This window comes from Panthera leo, chromosome B3 (genome assembly GCF_018350215.1).
Source record: "Panthera leo isolate Ple1 chromosome B3, P.leo_Ple1_pat1.1, whole genome shotgun sequence".
NCBI lineage: Eukaryota > Metazoa > Chordata > Mammalia > Carnivora > Felidae > Panthera > Panthera leo.
Genome location: NC_056684.1, coordinates 3,881,617 through 3,905,853, shown reverse-complemented (window position 1 = coordinate 3,905,853; position 24,237 = coordinate 3,881,617). Strand labels below are relative to the sequence as shown.

The 24,237-nt window shown below is 43.9% G+C and overlaps 2 protein-coding genes across 6 annotated transcripts in view; both read right to left on the bottom strand.

The window, feature by feature from the left end:
* Nucleotides 1-32: 32 nt before the first annotated feature.
* Nucleotides 33-12,366, bottom strand: CB3H15orf40 (chromosome B3 C15orf40 homolog). 4 transcript variants are annotated; one of them, XM_042940875.1, is made up of 4 exons: nucleotides 12,222-12,366; nucleotides 11,365-11,491; nucleotides 9,223-9,350; nucleotides 33-308 (listed from the first exon to the last, which is right to left on the bottom strand). In XM_042940875.1, exons 1-4 carry the CDS (start codon nucleotides 12,333-12,335, stop codon nucleotides 297-299), a joined length of 381 nt encoding a protein of 126 aa, XP_042796809.1. In that variant the 5' UTR covers nucleotides 12,336-12,366; the 3' UTR covers nucleotides 33-296. The 4 variants fall into 4 exon arrangements, with proteins under 4 accessions (XP_042796809.1, XP_042796807.1, XP_042796806.1 ...); XM_042940873.1 differs by lacking the exon at nucleotides 33-308 and adding an exon at nucleotides 2,181-2,501; XM_042940872.1 differs by lacking the exon at nucleotides 33-308 and adding an exon at nucleotides 7,823-7,939.
* Nucleotides 12,367-13,494: 1,128 nt separating this feature from the next.
* BTBD1 (BTB domain containing 1) overlaps nucleotides 13,495-24,237 on the bottom strand; it is a 41,990-nt gene continuing 31,247 nt past the window's right edge. Inside the window, exons 5-9 of one of the 2 annotated variants that reach the window (XR_006203283.1) lie at nucleotides 24,040-24,232; nucleotides 18,251-18,338; nucleotides 15,825-15,971; nucleotides 14,208-15,331; nucleotides 13,495-13,877 (exon numbers count right to left, since the gene is read on the bottom strand). Coding sequence is in view for 1 of the 2 variants with exons in the window: in XM_042940871.1 (XP_042796805.1) it covers nucleotides 15,173-15,331; nucleotides 15,825-15,971; nucleotides 18,251-18,338; nucleotides 24,040-24,232 (587 nt within the window). In the remaining variant the exon portion in view is untranslated. Of the gene's footprint in view, nucleotides 15,332-15,824; nucleotides 15,972-18,250; nucleotides 18,339-24,039; nucleotides 24,233-24,237 lie in introns of both variants that reach the window. The other variant, XM_042940871.1, reaches the window with a different exon arrangement.

Genomic DNA, 24,237 nt, shown 5'->3' with positions numbered 1-24,237 from the left:
GTCGGATGCTTAACCAACTGAGCCACCCACGCACTCCTGCTTGATTTTATTTTGTAAGATAAGGAAGTATCCATTTACTCGGATATGCTCATTCCGAAGTTTTTGCAGAGGTTAGTACAGTCAACTCATGAATGCACAATTATGCCTACTTGTACTGTGTTGTATGTGACCTCAGCAGTTGAAAGGTAAAACAATTGCAGATACTTCTTTTGGCTTTTGTTATGACCGTGGTACTTTATAATTACTCCAGGTATGAGTCAGCTCCACAATCATTTTGGTCTCTTTTTAGAGGGATGTCAAGAATAAAGCTGTAAAATAAGGAAGGAACTCTTCTCAGTTTCAGTGTCTTGATCTAGTGGTGGGTGAGATTAGGGTACACGATCATTTCATACAAACTCTAAGGCTTTTTGCCAACTTGAACACAGCAGATGAAAACTCATGTTATACAAAAGTTGAACTCTGTAAACCCTTTCTTTTCCAATGGTATGTATATAACGCTGCATCCTGACTACTTTCATGGTATTTAACGTGGGCTGATTGAACAGTGTTCTATCCACTTCCAAATGTGCACCTTTGCTGCTTCCTCTTGTATAAATAAAGTGACGCTGTAACTTGCTTTTACACTGATCGTTTTGTTTCAGATCATTTTAATGGCCACTACAATGGTGTTATTCAACTAATAAAATACTTAAGATGAAACAATTTCTTCCTCAAGTTTTGGCAGTTGATGTGACGAACCTTCTGGGTTTTTTTTTTGCTCTTTCCTTCATATCTGTTGAAAAGTTTATTTGGCTTAAGAGTAATGTTAAGAGTAGAAGTTTCATCATGGGGAAAAGGAATTTAAAGGCAACTTCTTAAATCTGCCTTCTGCTGCCTCCTCTCTTAACACTCCACTCTAGGCCCTTGAGGTTGACTTCTCCATGCTCTGGAGCCAACTCTCCTCTCCCCCCTTCCTGAAGAGCCATCCTTTCAGGTAACTTTTATTGGAAAGGATCTAATAAAACCGGATCTTCACATTCAGATGTGAATGAAATTTTAGCAAGAAGGGTTTTCCCTGTACCCCTCTAATTACATCAACAGGCACAGTGCTGTTACAGCTTTAACTGGATACCACAGATACTTAGCCTAGAGAGTTAAGGATAGCCTCACAGCACCCCAAGATCCTGTCTGAAGGCAGATGGGTTATTAAAAATAACTGTCAACTGATAAAGCACAGGCACTGACTCACCCGGATAGTAACTGGCCACAGCTTTACAACAGGATCTCTGCCGTACCGGCTCCTGGCCCTAATTAGGGAGACGGATGGGCCCACGGGGCAGGGCTGGAGTGAGGGATGGGTCTCAGGAAGCTCAAAGGAAAGGTTATTTTCTAATAGTATTTAAATCTCTTAATCCTAGTACGGTAAGATCACAGATGGCCTGAGACTCAGCCCTGCTTGAAAACAGGAGTCCCTTTAATGCGAGTTATTTCTGCACTCTGCTAGAGTAGCCTATATGGTGGTGGGTTTTTTTCTTTTTTTTAAACAGCAGTCACCATAAGCCTGTCCCCTATATGCTTAAAACTGAGAGGAAATAATAGACACGGTTTCTGCTTCATGTGGGAGAGACTGAAAGTAACATTTAAAAAAGGGTAATTTAAGGGTGAGAAGAATTAAAATCGTGTCAAATGGAATTAATCTCAAATAGACCGTCTGTTGTTGACAGCATCTAGCATTAGCATAAGGAGTCCTGGCTTCCAGTCCTGTTCTCACGAGGTGTGTGACCTTGAGAAAATCACTTACACTTGGAGCTTATTTGCTTCCCTGTCGGGATAAGGAGAACACTCACCCTGCTACTCTTCACAGGGTGATCGTGAAAAGAAGTGAGCAAACATACAAGGGCTTAAGGTAGAAATGAGAGCTTGTGACCATTACACCCCCAGCGGTATGTGACCGGTGCCGCATAAACGTTCGTTCCGTCAACGGGAGGGAAGGACGCGGTGAGTGGTGAATCAGCACGGCTGTGAAGCATGTGAAGTAACTGACAGAAGATGGGGGAGAGCAGGAGACACTGCGAGTGAAGACTTGTGATTCTTAAGTGAATTAATACACGAACTAGCAAAAGAAGAAATTATATGCTTCAGAAAATAACAAATTTCAAATACCAAATGTATATAAACATTAAGCTAAAAATTAGTAGCATTTGCTATTTGGAAATCCCTGATTTTAAAATGTCGAATGCTGATGATGGAAGCACATCAGGTTAATACTGACTGAGACCAGCTTGCTGGAGACTTGAGATGGAGGGGTTGTTTTTATTTTCTTTCTTGAGTGCTAGAGGGATTTGAGGTTATCCAGAGTACTAATAACCATCGGTCACAGCTCCGAGTACAGTTTGAGTTCTTGAAACCAGATAGGAAAAAGAGATCTGGTGAGACTTCTAGCATGGTTTTGGATTTCAAAGCTGCCTTCCTTATAATGTTCAACAGACAGGATGTAATTTTTCCCTTTGTAATTGATTCGCCTAAAGGAAAACACAGAACTCCGTGACAGAATTAAGAGTAAGGAAATGTCAGTTTTAAGTTTAGAATACTAAAATGGAAGGAAATGATTTTTGGCCCTGAAGATTATTGATATCATAATTCTGAACTCTAATAAAAGCCCTACACTTTGTTTCTAAAACAAATACAGTTATTTTAACACCTTTAAAATTTTCCCAGACCTATTCCATTTGATTCATTTAACCCAAACAAGATTTGGCTGTGTATGGAAATCTGTACCCCTGGCCTTTGACTTCTTTTAATTAACACTGTTTATAGTGAAAGGGAATTTTTTTTTTTTTTATTAGGAAATGTGGGAAATATACTCCCAGCTTGAGGCAACTTGTACCACTTAATAACTTCAATCAGTTGGGGAGATTACTTGTGAAAGTGCTTCCTTTGGTAATGTTAGACAAATTGAGTTATCACAAACCATTCACTGAAAACCTTACTTGGGATTTCTTTCAGTATCTTGTATTTTGACCAAAGAAGCATATTTGAGATAGATAAGGATTTTGAAATACTAAATAGGCGTTGGCTAATTCTGTGTGAAAAACCTAATTATATGGGTCCCTCAGTGTCTTTCCTCTATTTATGAATTTAGAAATGTGTGCTTTTACAGTCCTCTGGCTTTTAATTTAGAATGAATTAAGGCCAACAGGAGTAAATACTCTTGACATTGGTAGGAGTTCGTGATGTTAGTTTTTAGATTACTACTTCAGAATTCACATATATTCTCTGTATTCTGAATTACCTAAACCAAGATTTCTCCTGGCTCCTAATTACAGAGCCAAATAAACAACTAGATTCAAATAGATTATACCACTGGACTCCACGGCAGACTTGAGCAAGTACTTCCTCCTTTCCAGAAGTCTAGACCTCTACTAGGACCAGCTTTTGAGGGAAATAGGGACAGTGACAGAGATCCTTGAGCCCGTGCACGTTCTGGGAGAGAACGGCCCCGGGTCAAGCTGGCCGCATGGGTCTCATCAATAAGGCTACATGGTATCAGGAATGTGCCAGAGATGAAGAGGAATTAGCTTCAGCCCCTGGAACACTGTCGAAGCCACAAGGCGCAGTGATCTGGGGAGCTGGTTATCAGTGCCCTCAGTGCAGAAAAGTGGAAAAGAGATGTGGGTAATACCACCCCGGATCTTTAGATTTACGGGACAGTATGGGAGAAGCAGGTTAGTGATGAGGACGTCTTCCATCAAAACGGCTAACATGTCATCGGACTGCCCCCTCGCAGGACTAAGTGAAAGCACTTCCACGCTATGCATCACGGGGCTGGGCACGTTACAGGTTGTGAGTCCGTGTCGGCCGTGTGCCTCCAGAAGTAGTAGTGGGGTGTGGGGCACCTCTGGGCCGACGTGGGTGCAAGAGGTGTAGCTCGCAGGTCCTTCGCCAACGTCTCCATGGGCTGGCAGGCTAATTCGGTTGGTGTTTTCATTCCCGTCCCTAAGGGCCCACAGAGCCCTATGTATCGATTACCAGCTAGATTTTCTCCGAGTTTCAGCAGCTTCTCTTGAGACAGCTTCAGGGCTGATGTGATGATGATCTCATGGTTTTTTCCACCACCCGTGCCTTGAGCTCCCTAAGGCCCTCCCGCCTTGCTCTGAATTACATAAATGAAGCTGCTCTCATTGCTAAAGGCCGGAGCTTTTTCATTTGAGTCTGTTTTTCTCATTTTAAAATTTCTTTCATTATATATGTTCAGTGTGTATACAAAATAATAAACGTTACAAAAAAGTGAAACACTACACCTAGGAAGGATCTGCGCTCACCCAGCAGTCATGGCCTGTTGTGTACACTTCTCTTTTATCATGCCCACCCAAATATATATAAATTAGATATGTATTTTTCCTTTATTACAGATTATATATGTGTGTGTGTGTGTGTGTGTGCGCGCACACACACACATACACACACACACACAGACATGTACATTATTCTTTGTTCATGCAATATAGACATCACTCCAGGTCAGGAACTATAGATTAAAAGCTAATTTTAATAGCATAATACTCTATAGTATGGATTTGCTGTTGATTATATGATGAGTCTCCTACAGGCAGACACTTAGATTGTTACCCTTTTTTTGCCCATATACTCTGGCATTTTTATGTGTTCTATGAGGCATTCTCAAAAAGTAGGATAATTAGATTAAAACACCTGTATTTTTAATAAGTGCCACATTTTCTAAAACACTGTAGCAATTCACATTCCCATGAGCAATGGGAGTGTACATGTGTGTGTCTCCCCCCTCCCTCCCTAGGCCTTCAACTTTTTGCCTAGATGGCCGTAGGCTTTTTTGTTTTTGAAGTCAGACAACTTTACTAGGTTGTATCTCTTTGTCAACCATTTGTCCGTATTTCCCCTGGGACACTGCACCTTTTATTCCTTAAATTCATATTTTATTTTTTCAATATTTTCTTCATTTTATCTTGAAATCTTTGTTCTGCTCCATTTTGGGGGGGGTTCTTTTTCAGGACCCCAGTTATGTCTGTTGACTGCCCCTTCCTGACTTCTAGATCTGACATTTTCCTTTCTTTGCTCACCTCCTTCTATCCTGCCCCCCAAATTCTATGCCGTATTTTCAACCTTTTTTGTGTTTCCAACGTGGCCTTTATTTCCGTGATGCTTTCATTAAAAAAAAACAAAAGTGATCAGCCACATTTCAAGTGCTCAGTAACCACATGTGCCTAGCAGCCGCCACACTGACAGCACAGCTTTGGAAGAGGGCTAAAGGCTTGGAGTCCCGTTGACGTGACTCCCTCCCTTATTCTCCATGGCTCTCCAACCCACCCAGGTATCTCTAGAGAAACATAAGGCTCTGAAACCATGTGAAAGCCACTGTGACAGTAAAGCCACACCGTGGAGAAGTTTCATGTAGAAATGACCACAGAGTCTATACAAACTGCTGCCAAGTTTGGGGGTTCTCCCCCGCTGACTCTAACAGCAAGGGGACTAGCTGGATCCTGTGGCACACACCTAGAAAAGGATTAGAAAATGCTGAGAACCGGATCAGTTGAATTCTGAGGATTGTCTGAGGACAGCCCACGTGGGCAGAAGTAGGTAGTCTTCTCAGAGCCTGGAAAAAGGGAGCATCAGTGTCCAGAGTTGTCCCAGGAGAGGGGCTGAGGAGACAGAATGGGTCTATCGCAGATGGTCAGAGCTCCCTGCTCCGCCCTCCTCCCTCCCCTGGTTCTGATCCCAGGCTCTCCAAGCACTCTTCAGATGCTGACCGGCTTCGTCAAGAGACTTCCCAAAGTGACAGAATGTTCTCGCTGGAGAATCCCACTATACAGTCTGTTTGGCAGGTGTGTTCTTCACTCAAATTAATAAATTGGCATCTTGTTTCGAAATGAATTCCTTGCTAATTTTCCAGCCCAATTCCATTTTCAATCACCAACGAAATGGGATTTCTGAAAGCGGCAGAATTAAGGGAGACACTGAAGACCATGCTGACTCCACTAAAGCACTGAGCCAGACTCCTGAGTACCCAGCCGAGTAGAGGGCAGTTCACACACCCTGGCCTGAACTGAACTCAGGGAATGAGGGTATAAGCCTAAGAAATGTCTCCCAGACCAGACAGAAGAGTGTGGGACACTGGCGGGCACTACGGAGACTTCCTACTAGCACTGCTCACTTCAGATTAACGAAGCGGCTTTCTGCCGCTGCATTATGGTGCCACCTCTTGGACGTAAACTGAAAATCCAGCTTCTTAAAATTTTTAGGCCCTAGTCACATGCATTTGAAAATTCTGTAGTGGGGGCCCCGGTGGGTTTTTACATTTATATTCTGCACTACAGTTAAGGAACCACCTATGTGTTTGGAACCTGAAACACCACGAGGGTGGCAACCCATCCTCTGGTTCTCCCCCACCCCAACCACCAAGGAGTGGGGGGAAGCCGAGCGGGAGCCCGCTCTTCCTAGCGGCATTGGCATCTTTTCCTGCCGGCGGGGGGGGGGGGGGGGGGGTACGTGGACGTGAGGCCTAGGGCTGCTGCCTTTTTGCCTCCAAGTGGGCACGAGGCTGAAGCGGGCGCTGTCAGCTGCAGTGGGTCCTTTATGATGACACTGAGCTGCTGCCTCTGGACTTGCCAGGTATCAGGCCAGAGAATCTTTATCGCGTAAGCCGGATGGAGTTGGGTTTCTGCTACTTGTTCTTAAGCCAAGACCAGGTCCGAGGGAGACACATCTGGAGGCAGTATGACATAATGGCCTAGAAAAGAAGGCCGTGGAGTGGGACCCATGCTCTGCCATTAATACTGACCGTGACCTTCTCCTTGGTTCCTATCCACAGAGTAAGAGTTGACCAGATGACTGTTTCCCAGCCCTTTCACCTTCAACAATTTTTATTATTGTTCCTTCTTTGTGGAATTTGTATTTTTAAAGATTTTTGTTTCCCCGTACATTTTCTCAGGTACTTGGACAAAAGCACACAACTGCTTTGGTTCTGATCGGCAAAGGTAATGAGATTATGTACCTTTACCAAATCACTATAATTTGCATTGGAGATTTAAAAACAAGATCTTTATTACTCGCTTTTGAAGCTTGAATATACATATGATTTCTGACAGGCCTTTACCAATACTGAGAATAGCTGCCAGGTCCTCTCTCTTAAGGCTCTCTGGAGAGTCTTCAGAAATACCAGATTTGAAGACTGCAGCTAGCATCCAAGGAGGACGAAAAGTCAGTGACTTCCCCGAAATTACAAGTCTTAATTGTTCTTGTTTACTTTTTCACAAAATGCTCCACAGAGTTTTAAAAAGACACAGAAAGCATTTTCGTATTTAGATACGCCTTTTAAAATACAAACTAAGAGCACAAAGCAGTGTGACAGGTTTTCTTCTGTCACCTGTGAGCTGGACCTGAAGGCGATCCTCGGAACCCTGAGGTGGCTGCAGAAATGGCACTTTAATTCACAATCACGATGAACTGCATCCAACCAGGAGTCCAGGGATCGGGTTCCAGCTGCCACCCTGTGCCATGAGATCCCGAAGAACTCTCTCAACTTCGGGACATCAGAAGCCCCATCACAGAACGAAACGGACTGAGTGAGGTCATCTTAAGCAACTTTTCCCGCTCTCTTATTTTGTGAGGCCACGAAATCAGAGTAACATACTCCAAGCTGGGGTCAGGGATTTTAGAACCTATATTGAACGTAGAGTACTTTTAAATTCCTATTTCTTGCGTTCTGTTGTTAAACATGTATTTTTTCCATGTTCTTTTGTGCACTGAAATATATTTTCTTATTTAACAGCCTCTCCATTAATAGCAATAAAAAAGCTTTCCAAGGATGTGTTTTTCTCAAAACTGGCTTTTATTTCTTTTCCACTTGCTGCTTTAATTTCTCCAAGATCTCTTCTGGAGTTGTGGAGGCCAAAAGCTTCACCACTTTCTCACGAGATTTACCACCCTGGACCAAAAGGAGAAAATGGTGTCAGGATAACCCCGAGACAGCAGACCTCAGAGGCACCCATCGTGGCAGTGTCCTCATGGGGCCAGCGTGGTGGCCTGGGGCTGTCCTGACAGCTTAGCCATCGCTTTCTCCCGGTCATTTCTGATTTCAACACAGATGAGCTCAGATTCCACTTTCCTACCAATTTTTGCACTCTAGATCTAGGGATTTTACATTCATGTATCAATTTCTGTAATAATAAGAATTGGCATTACAATTTCAAAATGAATAGAGTCCAGATGTAGAATGCTCTGTTTTTAAATAACTTCTTTGTCGAAATTAAAAGTTAAAATTATTTTTTAAATTACCAAAACGAATATTGCAATTTTATATATAAACTTTTGTAAAAATAATTCCAAACAAATTGCTGTTCTCTCTGTTCCACATTTCTGAAAACTCCAAACGAAAAGCAAATGCTATAATACTCGTTTGAAACATCCTTTAAAGAAGGTAAAATGTGAGCAGGGATTATCTCTAGGGGTAGAAGCTGGACTAGCAGAGGAGTGGGAAGTCCCCTTCAGGCAGATGTCAGGGCACTGGCAGAGAGTCAGGAGTTTCCTGCAACACAAGGGGGATGTATCGAGGGTAGTGGCCTGATGGGAGAATTTTCAGATGCAGCCTATTAACCAAGGACTCTGAATGCCAGCTGGGACCTAGATCTAGAGAGTGTATCACGAGAAAACAAACTGAGCTTTAAGAAACATAAACATGCTTGGGTCTTACTCCTGCCAAGTCTATTTTTAAGTAAGTCTAGAGATGTCCAGGAACCTGTGTTTTAGAAATCAATGCCAGGTGATTTTGGTATCTACCCCTAGAGCAGACCCGTCATGTGAATAACTTCATCTGGCCTCTCTTCCTAATCAGCTTTTCCGGGGAGCAAGGATAACGTGGGGAGACCAGAAATACCTGACAGACTCACTAATGGAGACGATAAGCAACAGGAACCCTTTCAGATTTTTAGAATGATGACGAAAGAAGAGACAAAACCAATCTGCCAGCAGATACAGGAAAACATGTGGGAAGAGGAAAATGCTCGAGATGGTGGCAACTAAGGACTAGACATACAGAGCGTGGTCACTCTGAGTAAGGGCTGAGGCAGCAGGAATGGAGGAAACTAAACAGAATTCACATAGTTTCGTGATGAAATGAATGAGAGTTTTTTCAATGACTTGGAAAAGAAAAATCAGCATTAACATAATAATATCTGACATGTAATAAACTGTTTTGAGAGAGAGACCTACCTTCTCCAGAACCACATCGCTCTTGCGGAGTTCTAAGACCTTGGAAAGATAGCGACAGAGCTCGGCATTAGCCTCTCCTTCCGACGGAGGTGCAGCAATGGCCACACTCACAGCTTCAGGTGTCAAGTCTGGAATGAGATCAGTGTGGACTTGACCCTTAAGGAGTTGTTTTTCTTCAAGAGGTGAAGCTATTTTGTAAAAGAGTTTGCATTCACCTGGCACATAGTAGGTTTCCAATGAATAACTATTGCACAAAGAAATGAACGAGCAAACTACTCAAGCTTTAGGGTACACAAACATGATAAATAAGCCCTCACCACTTCAGGAAAGAAATCCACAGAAAGTCTACATCTACCCCCATCCTGCTGATCAAGAGAAGCTCAGAACCCCGGGCAGTGTCCTGGATGTAGGATACTGGAAACTGCGTGGGGTGGCAGGACGAACCCCAAGGCAAGGTCAGGCTGGGTCAGCAGTGTCACAAAGGAAGCGGGACGGAGGCAGCTCACTGCACTGGACAAGGGTTGTTCGGGGCTCAGGAAAGGAGAGGACTGGCCTGGTTCGGCTCGCGTGAAATGCCTGTTTCATGTCTTTAAGGTGCAACATTTAAACATTTACACAGCACTTGCGCACGGTAACTTGAGGGCACACGCGTTTTAGGGACTTCACAGATATTAACTTGTTTAATCCTCATAAGAACCTCACGAAGAAGATATTCATACCATTATTATCTCCAGTTTACAAACGAGGAAACCGAAGTCAAGATGTGCCCAAGGTCACCCGGTGATAAAGTGATGCTGTAACTCAAAGTCGTTCGGCTACATGCTTTGAACTCCAGGGCCAGTCTGCACAGTGGCCGTGACCCCCATCAGTACAGCCTCTATAAAGAGCGGCCCGCCTGCAGCCCACTCCACTGTCCTTCCGAGAGCGGAGTTCTCACAGTAGTTCTCAAGTGGGCTGAACCTGGTCCCCCACGTAGGGACTCTCAGGCGTTTTCACATGCTTACGCCTTGCCTGTGTCAACCACACAGCCACAGCATCTCGTACAACAGCCCGCCTCCTGGCCTGTCACCAATTCTAATTCCACCGTGCGCTGCGTTAGTACCTTTCAAATCCAGACACGTCTCACAACGGACGGAAAAGAAAGTGTTCGTACGGATTTTGTCTTGCTGGTACACAAAATACCTGTGCACCTTCTAGCTGACGGCATCTCGGACGCGATGAAACATGGTATGCTGACACGAGACAGGGTCCACAACAACTACTCAGAAAAGGCAGACTAACACGGCCACCGGCACAAACCACAGCCTAGTACCCCAATTCTGAGGTCTTGTTTTCAAAGTGTAAAAACAAAACAAAACAAAACAAAACAAAACAAAAAAACAAAAAAGAAGGAGCTTTAGAGGTAAAAAAGACCTTCAAAATAATTCAGATCAACAGTTTTCAGACTTCTCATTCGGAATACAGCCCTTCCCCGCCTCCCCAGCTCTGCACCCACAGAAGTTCCCCTGGGCTCCCAGCATTTAAAATAAATGTAAACATAGCTGCCTGCTGGCCTCCCCTTGTCCACCTAAAACACCCCCGAGGCACCTTTTGGGCTCCAGGGAATAGCCTGAAAGCTTCCTAGTCCAGTATCGTCTCCCATAGATGAAAAGAACTGGGCCCAGAAAAATTCTTTATTGTTTTAAAACAAGTCCACACAGGAGCTGCTGATCAGGACTCTCAGACACCAGGTTTTCTCTTCCTCCTTGGGCCAATGGTCATTAAACTCGACCAAAATGTCTCTTCTTTCTTTCTCTGGCTAATGTCTCCAGTTTTGAAATAGGACAAACGCAGTAATTCTAGGCTGCACGTGTTTCCGCGTGTGTCCTTTTAAAATACCGTTATTTAAAAAAAAGAAAATACACGATAGTTCATCTCACTTGGTATGCTGTAAATATCATATATTCACTTTTGACACTGGATTTACTTACACTTTTACATTAGAATCTAGAATCTTAAAACGGAGAAGCCTCCAAACACGAATATGAAAACCCTGACTGTACAGACCAACTTTCCGCTCGCTAACCAAGGCAAAGGGAGGATGGAGGAGAACCCCCCCAGCCCCAGCCCCTTCGTGACCCCCACCCCCGGGGCCAGATGTACCTGTTACAGCATTTTGTTTGGAACCAGGTTTGGCATGGATGGCTACGGTGACACAACCTTTAGGATCAACTGCCACAGGACCTAAGGGAGGAAGTGGTGTCTCTGGCTCCTTGGTCTGGCTTTTACCCTAAAACGACAACAACCACACTGCAACTTTACAAGCTATAAAATACGTTTGCGCACATCTGATCCTTCCTCTACTCCCTTTCACCCTTAACCAAGACGAATGAGTCGTGCCCAGGGATTTCTGGCCACCCGGAAAGGTTTTCCAAGCATTCCAAATCAATTCTTCCACGAAGCCCTCCAATCAACCCAGCGGAGTGTTTTGTTGCTGCCTTGGGGGGCCGGGACTCTGGCTTCCACACCTGAGCGCTGGTTCCTACCGTCTGCGCTGTATCCCCCGTTCTCCAGGCGCAGACACCACTTACTACTCATCTCTGCGTCCCCTGCAGCCCGAGGTGAGGACCGTCCGCGAGCAACTAGGCCGGAAGTGTGCGTGTATCGGGGAGAGAGGAAGGGACGACGGAGGTAGCTCTCTAGCAGAGCCTCCCATGCCTGGACCGGGGCAGCAGGTGCGCAGCCGGCGTGCCCGCCAGGAGCTCAGCCCCCGCCGCCCGGGACCCAGAGCGGAGGGCGGTCGGGCCCGGGGCGCCGCCGCGAGCCTCCCACGCCGGGTGGCGCAGGCCGTGCGGGGACCGCGGGGGCGCCTAGCCTGCGTGAGGGGCGGGCCCCCTGGGAGCGCGGGGACCCGGCCTCAGAGCCGGCAGACGGGTCTCGGGGAGCCCTCGCCCACCCGCGGGGCCCGCCTCTCTCCCGCGCGCCGCCCACCCTCCCCTGCCACGGGGCTTGCCACTGGCCTTGTTCGTCGCACCAGCTTTCTTGGGCATCTCCGCACTTAAAGGGCGCCGGCCGGAGTCTCCAGCCCCGCGTCCCGACCCGAGCCGCCTCAGCCCGCGGCCCAGCCGCAGCATCCCCGCGGGGAAGCCGGGCGGAGGCGGAGCGGCGCCGGAAGAGCGCTCCGCGCCTGCGCGCGCGGCCGGCGGGAGCGACCCCACAGGCCCGCGCCTCTGCTCCGGCCCGAGGGCGACCCCTCCCGGCCGGCGGGAGCACGACCCCTCATCCTGGAAAGTAGCCCTGGAGACGGAGACGAGGATCCCGGCCCCCCCACCCCTCCCTGGCTCCGCACACGCAGCACGTGGGTAGGCTGTGTTACCTCTGCTCTTCTCTTTCCTCCTAAGAATAAAGGATCGCGGTGAGAGGCAAGGAGTGCACCGGGGCGGGTGTCTTGTGGCTCCCGCTGCCACCACCACGCGGACGCTGCTTCCCGTGGCCCACAGGTGGACGTGGAGCCTCGTGCGGCCTCAGCCCTGGGGTGTATCCCACGTGCCGATGGAGCACCTGCCTTGTGCCAGGCGCTGAGGATTCCACCGTGTCAGAGGCGAGGAAATCACATTCTGGTGTGGGATGTGCGAGACGAGACTGCAGAAGTGGGCAGAGGCAGGACTGGCGCAGTCCAAGCCGTGGTGTTTGAGAAAGACCGCGGGCTGCAGCGCGGCCCGTGGACGAGGCGCGGGACCTGCCGCTGACATGCCGGACGGCAGTGGGACAGCGAGCTCACGGCGGGTCAGGGCACGGATATTCGGGAGGGAGAGACCTGGCTTTTCATCCTGCCTCCCCCCTTACCGACCTTGTTAAACGTGACATTTCCCCGCCTGTGAAGCGGGTGTTAGTACTTACCGCAGCCTGACGCGAGACGCGAGTGAGAACGTGTGGCAGGTAACTCAGCGCAGAGCCTGGCACACGGGCATCACTCTGGTAGCTGCTAGTGGTACTACCCAGTGGGGACTCAGTCCTCACACGACAAGTCTTCCTTCTCCCCCTCCCGAGATTAGAACAGGTGAGAAAACCCTGAGGCCACTAAAAAAAGGTCCAAGAAGCACAGAGGCAACAGCGGTCATCGCTGCGGTTCCGACGCGTTGCTTTAAGGCAGCAGCAAGGCGCTCATATTTTGTGCTGCAATAAATACCTCCATTCCTTACAAATAACGTTAAAACCTCAATCAACTAGAAACCTTGTTCCAGAACGCGGTTACACTCAACTTTCGGAAGAAAAAGACAAATGACCAAAAAATAAATACAAGGATAATATTTATTTTTTAAAAATTCCAGGGGATGTCCCAGATCCGTAAACAGTTCCGTTTCTTGTACGTTCTGTAGCACCTTCAGTTACAATCCTTGTTCAGTGCAACGTACTTGAAAAGCCCTTGAAACGCCTCTAATGTCAAAAACCACGAACTTACTTACCTATTCCACACTTTAAGGTGGAAGTACTTTCCATAACGGTTACTACAGCTGGTTAATCTGCGCCTGCCAGTTAATCTGTAATTAACCAGAACGACACATTCCATAGATATTCCAGTTAACTGACGTTTATGTCCATATGATGTTACCAGAGAAAAATTTCCCTTCTTCAGCGATTTTGAGACCTCTGCCACCGACACACATCACTACCTCCTTGAAAATATAAAATGAAGTACTATTTTAAATGAAATTTTTTGTCCTAGTTACTATTATTTAGAAAAAATTCTTTTTAAGCTGTTACTTAAAGAATTGTGATTTTTTTAACCATCTTCCCAAACTATGTGATAGATCTTAATTACACATAGGGTTTTTTTTTTTTACAAGATAATCGTTTTCAAGGGAAAAAGATGATGTTATTTATATAAAAATTTTGCTTTATAAAAAAGTATATAAATGTTATTCTGCCAGGTATACTTCCTATCCCCTCCCAAAACGGCTATAACCTGTGACATGAAGGAGGTACAAACATGAAACATAGCTTACTTCCTGGGTAGAACTGTGTCGGTGACAGAAAGTACACTTTTCAGCAGGAGTGATGCTGTTGGAGATCTTTAAAATTTCAAAGTAGTTGCCAGAAAGGTTAGTATTTTATTCAGTTTCCTGTTGTGTTAGATTATCGCCACAATGTGGAACTGATGCCCGTGTAGCCAGTCACCATCTCAGTCTCGGGCATCCTCAGGACCATCCCCCGGACAGCTACCAGCAAGTGCAGTGGTGCACCTTGGTGATGAAGAATCCAGTCCTAGACTATACCTTTAGATCCTCTGTTTATATCACATTATTGTGAATTTGTACCAACTGCATTTATAGTTTAAAGCTGTACTATGTAACACATGACTATACTATTATAAAATATCCTTTTTTGTAAATGCATTGAAAATGTTCTTGGGCATTTATTAGGCCTGCTTCTGGAAATATTATGAATGCTAACAACCAGGTATCTCAAAACTCCAAATATAAGGTCAGTTTTCTTAATTTTCTGAAATCAGTTATTTGAATTAATAGGAATTCTGTAGGAATACTGACCCGTCTCATCTCATGTAATCTTCAAAACAGATAAGCCTAGAAGTCCATCTCATCTAACCCTCACAACAGTTAAAACAACAACACAACCATCTGTCTAAAACAAGAATCTTTCAATTATAAAACTGTGGAAAGACCATGAGTCAGCTCATCTACGAAATTATACAAGATAAAGCTGAAACAGCTTTTTTAAGGTTACACCCAGTTCTCTTTTTCCCTAAGGTTATAAGAAAAAGGAAAATCTGCTTTTAAACCATGCAGAGATTTAAATCAATATTGTTCATCTCCTCTAAGAAACCAAAATGTTTCTTATCTCACAATTATAAATATTCATGACATTCAGACTATTTTTTGTGGCCAGTTTTATAGGCCTTTGAGACTAGACTGTATGGTACTCTTTAGCCAAGATGTATCAGAATGCTGGATTATGTATAAAATATGATTTCTGGTATCTGTCCATCTTCTATCGAAGTGCCGTTATTATTGCCCGGGGAACTAAAAAAGAAAAAAACAGTCTTGCCAGCAGCAGGTGCCTCATGCACGACTTTCTTCAATCCTTTTGTGCCATAGTGGGAATCTGGGCCCTAAATGAGAACAAAAGGTTCGTTAGTAATTTTCATTTAATAAGCACTCAATTTAATGTGGTGTTTTAATTAGGTTAATGATCTGTTGTATTTCATTACTGTTCTTGTATGAAATTTTATGCTATGTCACTTCATGAAAAATGGAATTTTTGCTACAAAACTAGTTAATGATTAAAAATAATGTAGAACTCTGCTTTTAGAGAACAGGGAAATGGTTTTAAGAAAATAATTATTTTATCTTCTGTCAAACATTCAATCTCCTACTCAAGCAAAGGGCTACTGCTTATAAAGAACCATGTCAGAGCAGAGCTATGCTGACAGGCACTTCTTTTCTCCAAGCAGTGGAATATTTCAGCTCCCAGCTTCCTTCTTTCCCTTCTTCCTGAAGGCTTTATTGTCTGTGACTCTCCGTTTCTATGGAGAACACACTCTCTGTAACATGGGAGAGGAAACCCACCAGTTCACCATCGAGAACATTCCGGAAGGCTCTTACTTTGAGTGTGGCGCATGCTGTGTAGCACACATTGGGCAGGATCTCTATAGGTTCTTTGAACATGACCCTGAATGTGTTAGCAGTCCCATCACAACTGAATCCGGTATCATTCTGTCCCAGGGTTTGTTTTTTTTCGTATTCAATGATCTGTAATTTTTCAAAGACAAGTTACACTTAAGCGAAATCAACTGAAGCAAAGTTTCACAGAAAAGCTCACGGAGCCCTTAGGAACAGGAGAGTGTAAGTCTTGTCTACTTCTCTCTAACCACCAGAGACGGCTGGAACACGTGGTTGGGGGCGGGGGGGGGGGGGTGGAATGCCAGCTAACCTCGACTCGGCTGCAGGACACAGGGGCTTGCCCAGGAGACACCAACCCGAGGAACTGGTTTTTAGAACACCTGGATTTTAGATACCGAGGAAAACAGGCCTCTCCTCCTTGCTAGCCTGTGTCTTGCTGCTAGGAAATTCCCATAGCGTTTCCTATGTCTAAATGTTATTTACTGAAATTAAAATGACCTGAAATGCAGTATTCAGGTATGTAGATATTAAAAATGTGAAAACCCCATTTTTTCAATTTAGTTCCATAATCTGTGCCACGCCCTCAAGGAGCTTCCAGTCACTAGACACGTGTCCAGCGACAGTGCAGTGCAGAACTGGCAGTAAAAGAGCAATGCAGAAGAGGAGAATTTTATTTTGCCAGGAAGGAGTGAGAGTTGGAAGAGCTCCAGCCAGGGCCTCCCGGGTTACAAAGGTACAAAGGTACAAAGGTCCATGCGAGGGAACATCACGTGCAGAGGCAGAGGCTCACAGACCTGCCTGTTCACATACATTAGGTAAAAACAGTAACAGTAAAATAGGCCAAAACAATCAATGCTGTGCCAGGTCCGGGCAGAGATCACCTCCGCAGGGACAGTGACTGGAGAAGACCACAAGGGGGCTCCCGGGGCGCTCTACCGGCCTGTTCCTTGATCTGGCTGCTGGCTACACAATGCACTCCACTTGTGAGAAGCGAGCCTTACGCACCATGTACAAATATCTGCACTTTTCTACATGTATATCACAGTTCAATAAAAAAACTTCAATAAAAAATACAGCACAATGGTGTCCTGGGATAAAGTGGGGAGACCCAGGATTTGGCAAACCGCTACACTTCTGAGCTGCAGTTTTATTGTTTACTTTGGGGGAAACCTTGCTTTTTGCCTTCTTCCTCAGGCTGTTGGAAAAATCAAATTAGAAAATTCCAGCAATGGGGCGCCTGGGGGGCTTAGTCGGTTAAGTGTCCAACTCTTGGTTGTGGCTCAGGTCATGATCTCACGATTGTGAGTTCGAGCTCCGCACCAGGCACTTATGGTATGGAGCCTGCCTGGGATTTTCTCTCTCCCCCCCCTGAGCTGTCAGCACAGAGCCTGATGCGGGGCTTCAACTCAGGAACTGTGAGATCATGACCTAAGCCGAAGTCGGCCACTTAACCGACTGAGCCACCCAGGCACCCCGCTAATGATGAAATCTGAACACAAAGTTCACCAAGGTTTTTGCTATTAAAAATAATATGTTAGGGGCGCCTGGGTGGCTCAGTCGGTTAAGTGTCCGACTTCAGCTCAGGTCATGATCTCACAGTCTGTGAGTTCGAGCCCCGTGTCGGGCTCTGCACTGACAGCTCAGAGCCTGGAGCCTGCTTCAGATTCTGTGTCTCCCTCTCTCTCTGCCCCTTCCCCGTTCATGCTCTGTCTCTCTCTGTCTCAAAAATAAATAAAAACATTAAAATAAATAAAATATTAACGTTTTAGAGAAGGCAGTGTTTTTCTATGGATAAAAGTTTGAAAGTGTTTACTTCCTTTTCTATTCTTTGTGTTTTACTATAGAAGCACAGTATTGTATATGCACAGCTTGTAAATACAAGTCCAGCACAGACATGTTTCAAAAACAATTTTACTAACTGGGGTGGACTGTCAAAATAGTGGGAGAATACTGGTCTACTGAAGGGAATGAGAGAGGTATTTAACGTTCTTCCCGATTAAGAGCTGAGGTGGAACAGATCTAAAGACTAAGGCAGGGTATAGTCAGACAACTGGAAATCAGAAGGTGTTCACAGTAGTTTTGAAAAATTAGACAGCTTCAAGCCCTAGAGTTCAAAGTGCCAGGAAAAACAGCCTGCAGATGTTTTTAGACAGTCAATGCGCAGCAGAAGGGAGTGACAGAAGGGGTTTCCTGGAGAAGGGAGGCTCCTTGTGTGCTAATGCTTCTGTGAAGGACCCCAGGAGTCCCAATTCTCTGAAAGTGCTTTTCATCGGTTGTAAGACAGAACTCTCTAGGCCTTCTGATGCCTTTGATAACTATATTGAAATCTGACTTTGTCAAAATGAGATCTTACTATAAAATTACATTTGTTGTATTTCAAGACGATAAACAGTGAGGAAGAACTGTACCTGTATATTCACTTGATAATCCGTGGGTCCGTGGATAGATCCATACAAACCAAATCCGACTATAGAGATTCTTCTATTAACTGTGAACCTGAGAGAATGAAGCCAAATATAAAATAATATACATAATTTATTCAATATTCATAGTCTAAAGGCCTATAAAATTTTTAAGTGCTACCTGGAATAAATTTTGCTCATAAAAAGGAAAACTGTCATAAATTTGATATCCTTGGAAGTGTCATCTGCTTACCAAAAAACTCTTTCTAGAAAAAATTTTAACTTAATGGGAACTTAAGTAGAAGTTGTCTTCTGTACTGTACATTTTTGAGAGTCAAAGGAAATTATTTAACCTAAATGCCCACTTTTGTTGTAATGACCATCTTAATGATGTCTTAGTCCAAATGTCTGCACGTCTTCATGATACAAAGGCCCAGAGCCCAGCAAGTCCAATCTGTAACAACTTACCAGTTCTATGAATACTTCCTAGGGGCCTGTCAGAGTTAAATACTGGGCACCACACTGCGCTTAGAGCCCAAAGGAGGACATGAATAATAAAAAAGTAAACAAAGGGATCAGTCAACAACCGGAGGTTGGGGTAAGAGTTGTGAGGGAAGCTGCTGTAACAGAACACTGGTGGTGCAGGGCTGGGGCCAGGCCCTAACTTACACAGATGGATCAGAATGAGGGTTCATACTAGAACAATCAGCAAGACCAGTTTGGTCATAGGAGCTAAGAAACAGACCCATCTTGCTCCACTTTACCAATGTAGGAAAACTGACCGAGAGTACAAACAGCATGAAAGATGTAATCAGAGACAATCCGTCACATCAAGCAGTCACCCTCCACATGTTCAGCAGCAACTTCGATGATCAATATTGTTACCGCCACGCCAAGTACTTCCTGTGCTGGGCGCTGCCCAGCCATCTTTTTACATGAATTATTTCCTTGAATCATTGTAATGGCTGGATAGACTAACACAGTGTTGTTCGTACCCCCGGTCTTTACAGTGGAGGCAACTGAGGTTTAGAGAAATTAACTTGCCTGGGGCAAGAAGTGTGGCGGGCCAAAGGGCCCGCACTCCCCAACCCCTATGCTAAAACTCCCAGCACAGGGCGAAGACCACCTTAACATTTTTTAAATATGTCATTTATAATATAGTTTTTCCTTATTTTAAAAAAGCAATATATTCTCTGTGGGGGTAAAAAAAGTAGAAATGCAGCTAATCAAATAAGGAACATTTAAAGCATCTCTAAATCCCACGTAGCTTTTGGTGCTCTTTTTAGACTTAGTTCTATTTTTTAGCGATGGGAAAATAGACTTGTTTTCTATGAACATGTTATTTACAAATCATCTCAGTTGTATGTATGTGTATAAATACTTCTTTTTCATTTAAAAAGGTAAAAGATTACTACTGCTTCACTAGATCAGATTTCTCATTATTGGATAATCCAGGTTATTTGCAGTTTTTATTATGTGACAGTGCCATGAGGAACAATCTTGCAGCTAAATCACTTTGCAGAGCCTTAATTATGTCCTGAGAATAAATTCTTAGAATTGCTGAGGAAAATGAAAGGCGTGTTCTTAAGGCTTTAGATAAACATTATCAAACTGCTTTCCGGTGGAAGTGTTCACCCCACAGGGAACGAAGATCGTTTCTATCTGATGCTCAGCAATTGTGAGTATTTCTATTGTCTTTGTGCCACTGACAAACTGATGACTGACAAATTCTATTTTTTTTTCTTGGATTATTAAGGAGTTAAAACATTTGAATATTTACCGTCTACTGGATTTTCTCTTTAATAAAATACTCATGTTCTTTCCCCATTTTTCTCTGCTGCTGAGTGTCTCTTTCATGTGGATTAAGACCACGTTATATAGCTATGCTCTGTCAGTAACTATCCATTATTGCAAGTGTCCTGTTTGTCATTTACTTACTAACTTCATGGTGGCTGTGGACACAAAAACTTTGGATTACCTGTAGTCGTATTATGACCCCTGCCAAGTGGAGAGAGGCCTATCTCCTCTGCATCACAGTCACGTGTTCTTTTTTTTAATATTAAATAAATGGATACAAATATTGGCAGATGATATCAACAGGGAATCAAACTGTATTTTCCCAGTGGTTGATCCTTTCCTCATCTTCTAAGTTTCTCCCCTCATATTCTATGCTCATTTAGGTCAGTCTGCTTCCTGGACTCTGTAGAGTGTTCCATACGGCACGAACTTACTTTAACTTTACAGTAGTCTTACATTTGATCCATACTGCTCTTTTAAAAAGAGAAAATTTACTCTTCCAGCTTAATTTTAGAGTAACTGGGCCAAGCCAATGCTTCCTGCCAAGAGCACGTCACTCCTGCAGGGAGCCGCAGTCCACGCACTTAGCTTGGCAAGACAATGGCTACAGGCGAGGTTCTCCGGTTCTCCGTGAAGGTGCTGTTCTGTCTGCTTCCTACGCAATCTATTCCTGTTCCTTTCTTTATGTTGTCACGATTGTAAGTGAGATCTTTTTTTTTTACTTAATATTGTAACTGAAAACCTAAACGTGTTTAAATCGGATCTTTTTGTTGTGGCAAAATATGTAACAAAATGTAACATCTTAACCATTTTTAAGCGTGCAATTTAGTGGCACTGAGAACATTCACATCGCTATACAACCCTCACCACCATCCATCCGTCTCTGTAACTGAATTCTGAGGACATACAGGACCGTCACTGGGATTTGTATATACATTTCACAAATGGCCACTATTCTCTTTTTATTGGTTCTAATAGATTTTTACTGATCCTGAGGTCATCGGGATGGATCAACTGTTCTCAAAAAGAGTCCTAGCCCCACGGAGACCATGCTGTTTCCCACAAAGGCTCAGGGGTTCCAGTGGCAGCAAGATTTACTGCAATGATCAGGACGGTCTCTGAAAACAAAGAATCCCAGCCAATTTTCAAGTGTCCTGTCGGAATTCATGTAGGTGAAAAACTTGTTTATAACTACAAGAGCTCAACCTAAGTCCACTTTATTGACAAACTACAGCTTTCGGCATTGTTAGAAAGCAAGATTGCTCCTGCAGACAGGGTGTGCCTTCCGTCTGAGCACAGGAAGGAATTAAGGGATTACACTCAACCCCCAGTTCTCCTTGCAGAGCAAGGGTCCCCGGGTCTTCAGCATCGCACAGTGTTTCAGCACAAACCAATAATTTTTATGGCAATTTTAATATTCAGTGACTTTTACAAGATGTTACTACCATATAAATAAAGGAAATATTATACAGCCAATCCTCACTATTTGTAGTAATTATATTCTATAAAGTTGCCACAGATACTAAACCATTGCTCCTACGGGGAACATGTGTACACACGTACCCACACCCCCCTCCCCCCCGACATGGGTTGTAACCTTAAATCCCCCAAACAACTCATCCTCGGAGGTTCCATCTTATTTTACAAAAGAGAAAACAGGAGTTCAGAAGTGTTAAGTGACTTAACAGGTGCAGGGTTAGGGGCCAGCTGCCCAAACGGCCCCGGGGCCAGTGTCTGGCTCTACACTGCGCTGCCCCCTGCTGTCTCCGTTTCCTCAGGAGGGGGTCACCTGTGCGACCTCAAATAGGAACATACCTCCGGGCAACTCAGGTCTGTGGTAAGGAAGCGCTGCAAATATTGATTTGGGAGTACAGAGAAGTTTTAGTGAGCAGGCGAGCTGCAAATCTGGAAACTAAACAAACAGGATTGACCGTACTGTTTTATTTGAAACCTTTAAAAAAAATGACATCATTGGCAGCAACACTGCTCACGCTTTTTGACACGTTAACATAATACACCTGCCCCGGCAGCCTGTGTGGCACGCACACGGGTGCTTCCGGCTGCCTCCTGGTGTCCTGCTCAAGCATCTACGTACTGAAGGACGGGTTTTATTTCATCTCCGTTACGTTTACTGCTCCGTTACATTGGAGCTAGGTCATTATGTTGACCAAAAACAATGCGTGAGGTATACAGTCTATGAATTTCACCAGGTTACTAAAGAGGGAGTACAAAATGTTTTATTATAAAAAAGGGAAAAGTGGTACTAATGTAGATAATGTCATCAGCAAATTCTGAAAAAGACTTCTTCCCTTCCAATACTCAGGGTTCTAATTTCTTTATCCTTCGTGACGGCGTCACCCAGAATTCTAAGAATGCTGCTGAAGTACAACGGTGCTGGCCAGCATCCCTATCCTGAGGTTTCAACGGTGAATCGTGTTCAAGATCTTCTAGACCTAGTCTATTAGTAGTTACATCTGGAATGAAGGTGAAATTTTATCAAGTCTTTCTGATATCCACTGCAACAATCAAATCGCTTTTCTTCTTTCATCTGCTGCTGTGGTGAATATATATTAATACATTTTTCAATCTTCAAATAAACCCTGTTTGCTCAGTTATTATTTTTCTGAGGTATTGCTAGATTTAAGACACTGATACCTTACGTAGAAGTTGTTCTTCTCTGTAAGTGAGATTGATCTAGAAACTTTCTTGTTTTATCAAACTCCTGTATAAGGGTTATGCTTCTTTCAATAATGAACCAAGAAGTATTTTCTTCTTTTAATGCTCAAGGACCTGTTCCTTGAAGGTTTGATAAAACTCACCTGTAAAAACCACCTTGTGAAGGGACAGTTCTTTGATAACTTTTAATTCCTTCCATTGGTAACTGGTCTATTCAGGCTTTCCTCTTCAGTCAATTTTGATAATTTATATTTGCCTATAAAATGATCCATTCCATCAAGATGTTCAATTTATTAGCACAGAGTAAACTCAGAATTAAAATAAAAACTGCCTTAGTATATGATTATATTCCCATTATTATTTCCAAATGTATGTTTTCTTTCTTTACTATCTCTGCCAGAAGTTTATTTATTTTATTGATCTTTTTAAAGAACCAACTTATGGATTTCTTAATTCTATTTTTAATTCATTAATTACGAGATTTATTTCTCTTCTCTTTTCTATTGTTCTTTTGGCTATTCGTTTTTTAGCTACTTGAGTTGAATGCTTAAATCATTTATTTCTACTCTAGTTTATTTAGTAAAAGTAGATCATTGTTACTGTTTCTTTGTGTGACACTTTGGCCTCATCTCATAAATTTTCATATAGGATATTCTCATTGTGAGTAATTATTAAATAGCCCACAAATGCATTTTAAATTTCCATTTTAACCCAACGTTTCTGAGTTCTCGCCCTCAGAGTTGTTTTTTAACAAGCTTGTTATTAGCTCCTAGCTTTATACTAAAGTGCTATTATAAATAAGTAAAAATCCAAAACGTATTATTTTATGGAAACTGAAACATTCTATTTTGACATCTGGCCTAAAGAAAACAAGGCAGGGCAAAGATAAATTCCTCAACAGGATTATATACACACGTCTCAAGATTCTAGATTTTTCACTCTTTTATAACCGTACATAGAACTATCTCCCGTGCAATATCTTTGCAAACAAAAAGCTCACATTAAACACAGTAGAAGCAAGTGTTTGATTAATGAAGGTGTAGACCCTGCTCTCCAGCAGGAGAGATCCAAACAGAATCCGTGCTGTGGAAAACCCCAGCCGGCCCTCTCTAAGTTCACTTGTTTCCTGAGAGATCCCCTCAGTCCCAGTGCAGCGAAGACACTGCTGTATCTTCCCGACTCTGGACTCCTGTAGTAACTCAGAGATATACTAAACAAAGCAGAAAATAAAACGTGGTCAACTGTCTCCCACGACGTGAGGACAAAAGAAAAATGCTAGGTGCGGCCCCACGTCACCCCCGCGCCTGCAACGCGACAGACACCTGATTCGGTCGCTCGTGCCGCTGTAGCCCCAGCGGCTCTCCACTTGCTGGAACCTACGGATACAGCACTCCTTTCCTCGCAGGCAGCACCTTGGCCGGTCGATGTATTCCACTCGGGGCTTAGGATTGACCGTAAAATGGAGAAAGAGATTTACCACCTCCCGATCTGACAAAATTCCGGACTGGGCAGGACCTGCA

Bases quoted from the DNA above. Each gene is read 5' to 3' on its own strand.
- CB3H15orf40 (XM_042940872.1), bottom strand. From the start codon at position 12,335: ATGCTGCGGCTGGGCCGCGGGCTGAGGCGGCTCGGGTCGGGACGCGGG. The intron at 9,351-11,364 runs GTACATCTGGCC...ATCTCATTCCAG, and splicing joins CAAACAAAATGCTGTAACAG to ACTTGACACCTGAAGCTGTG. The intron at 7,940-9,222 runs GTAGGTCTCTCT...CTTTTGGTCCAG, and splicing joins GCGATGTGGTTCTGGAGAAG to GGTGGTAAATCTCGTGAGAA.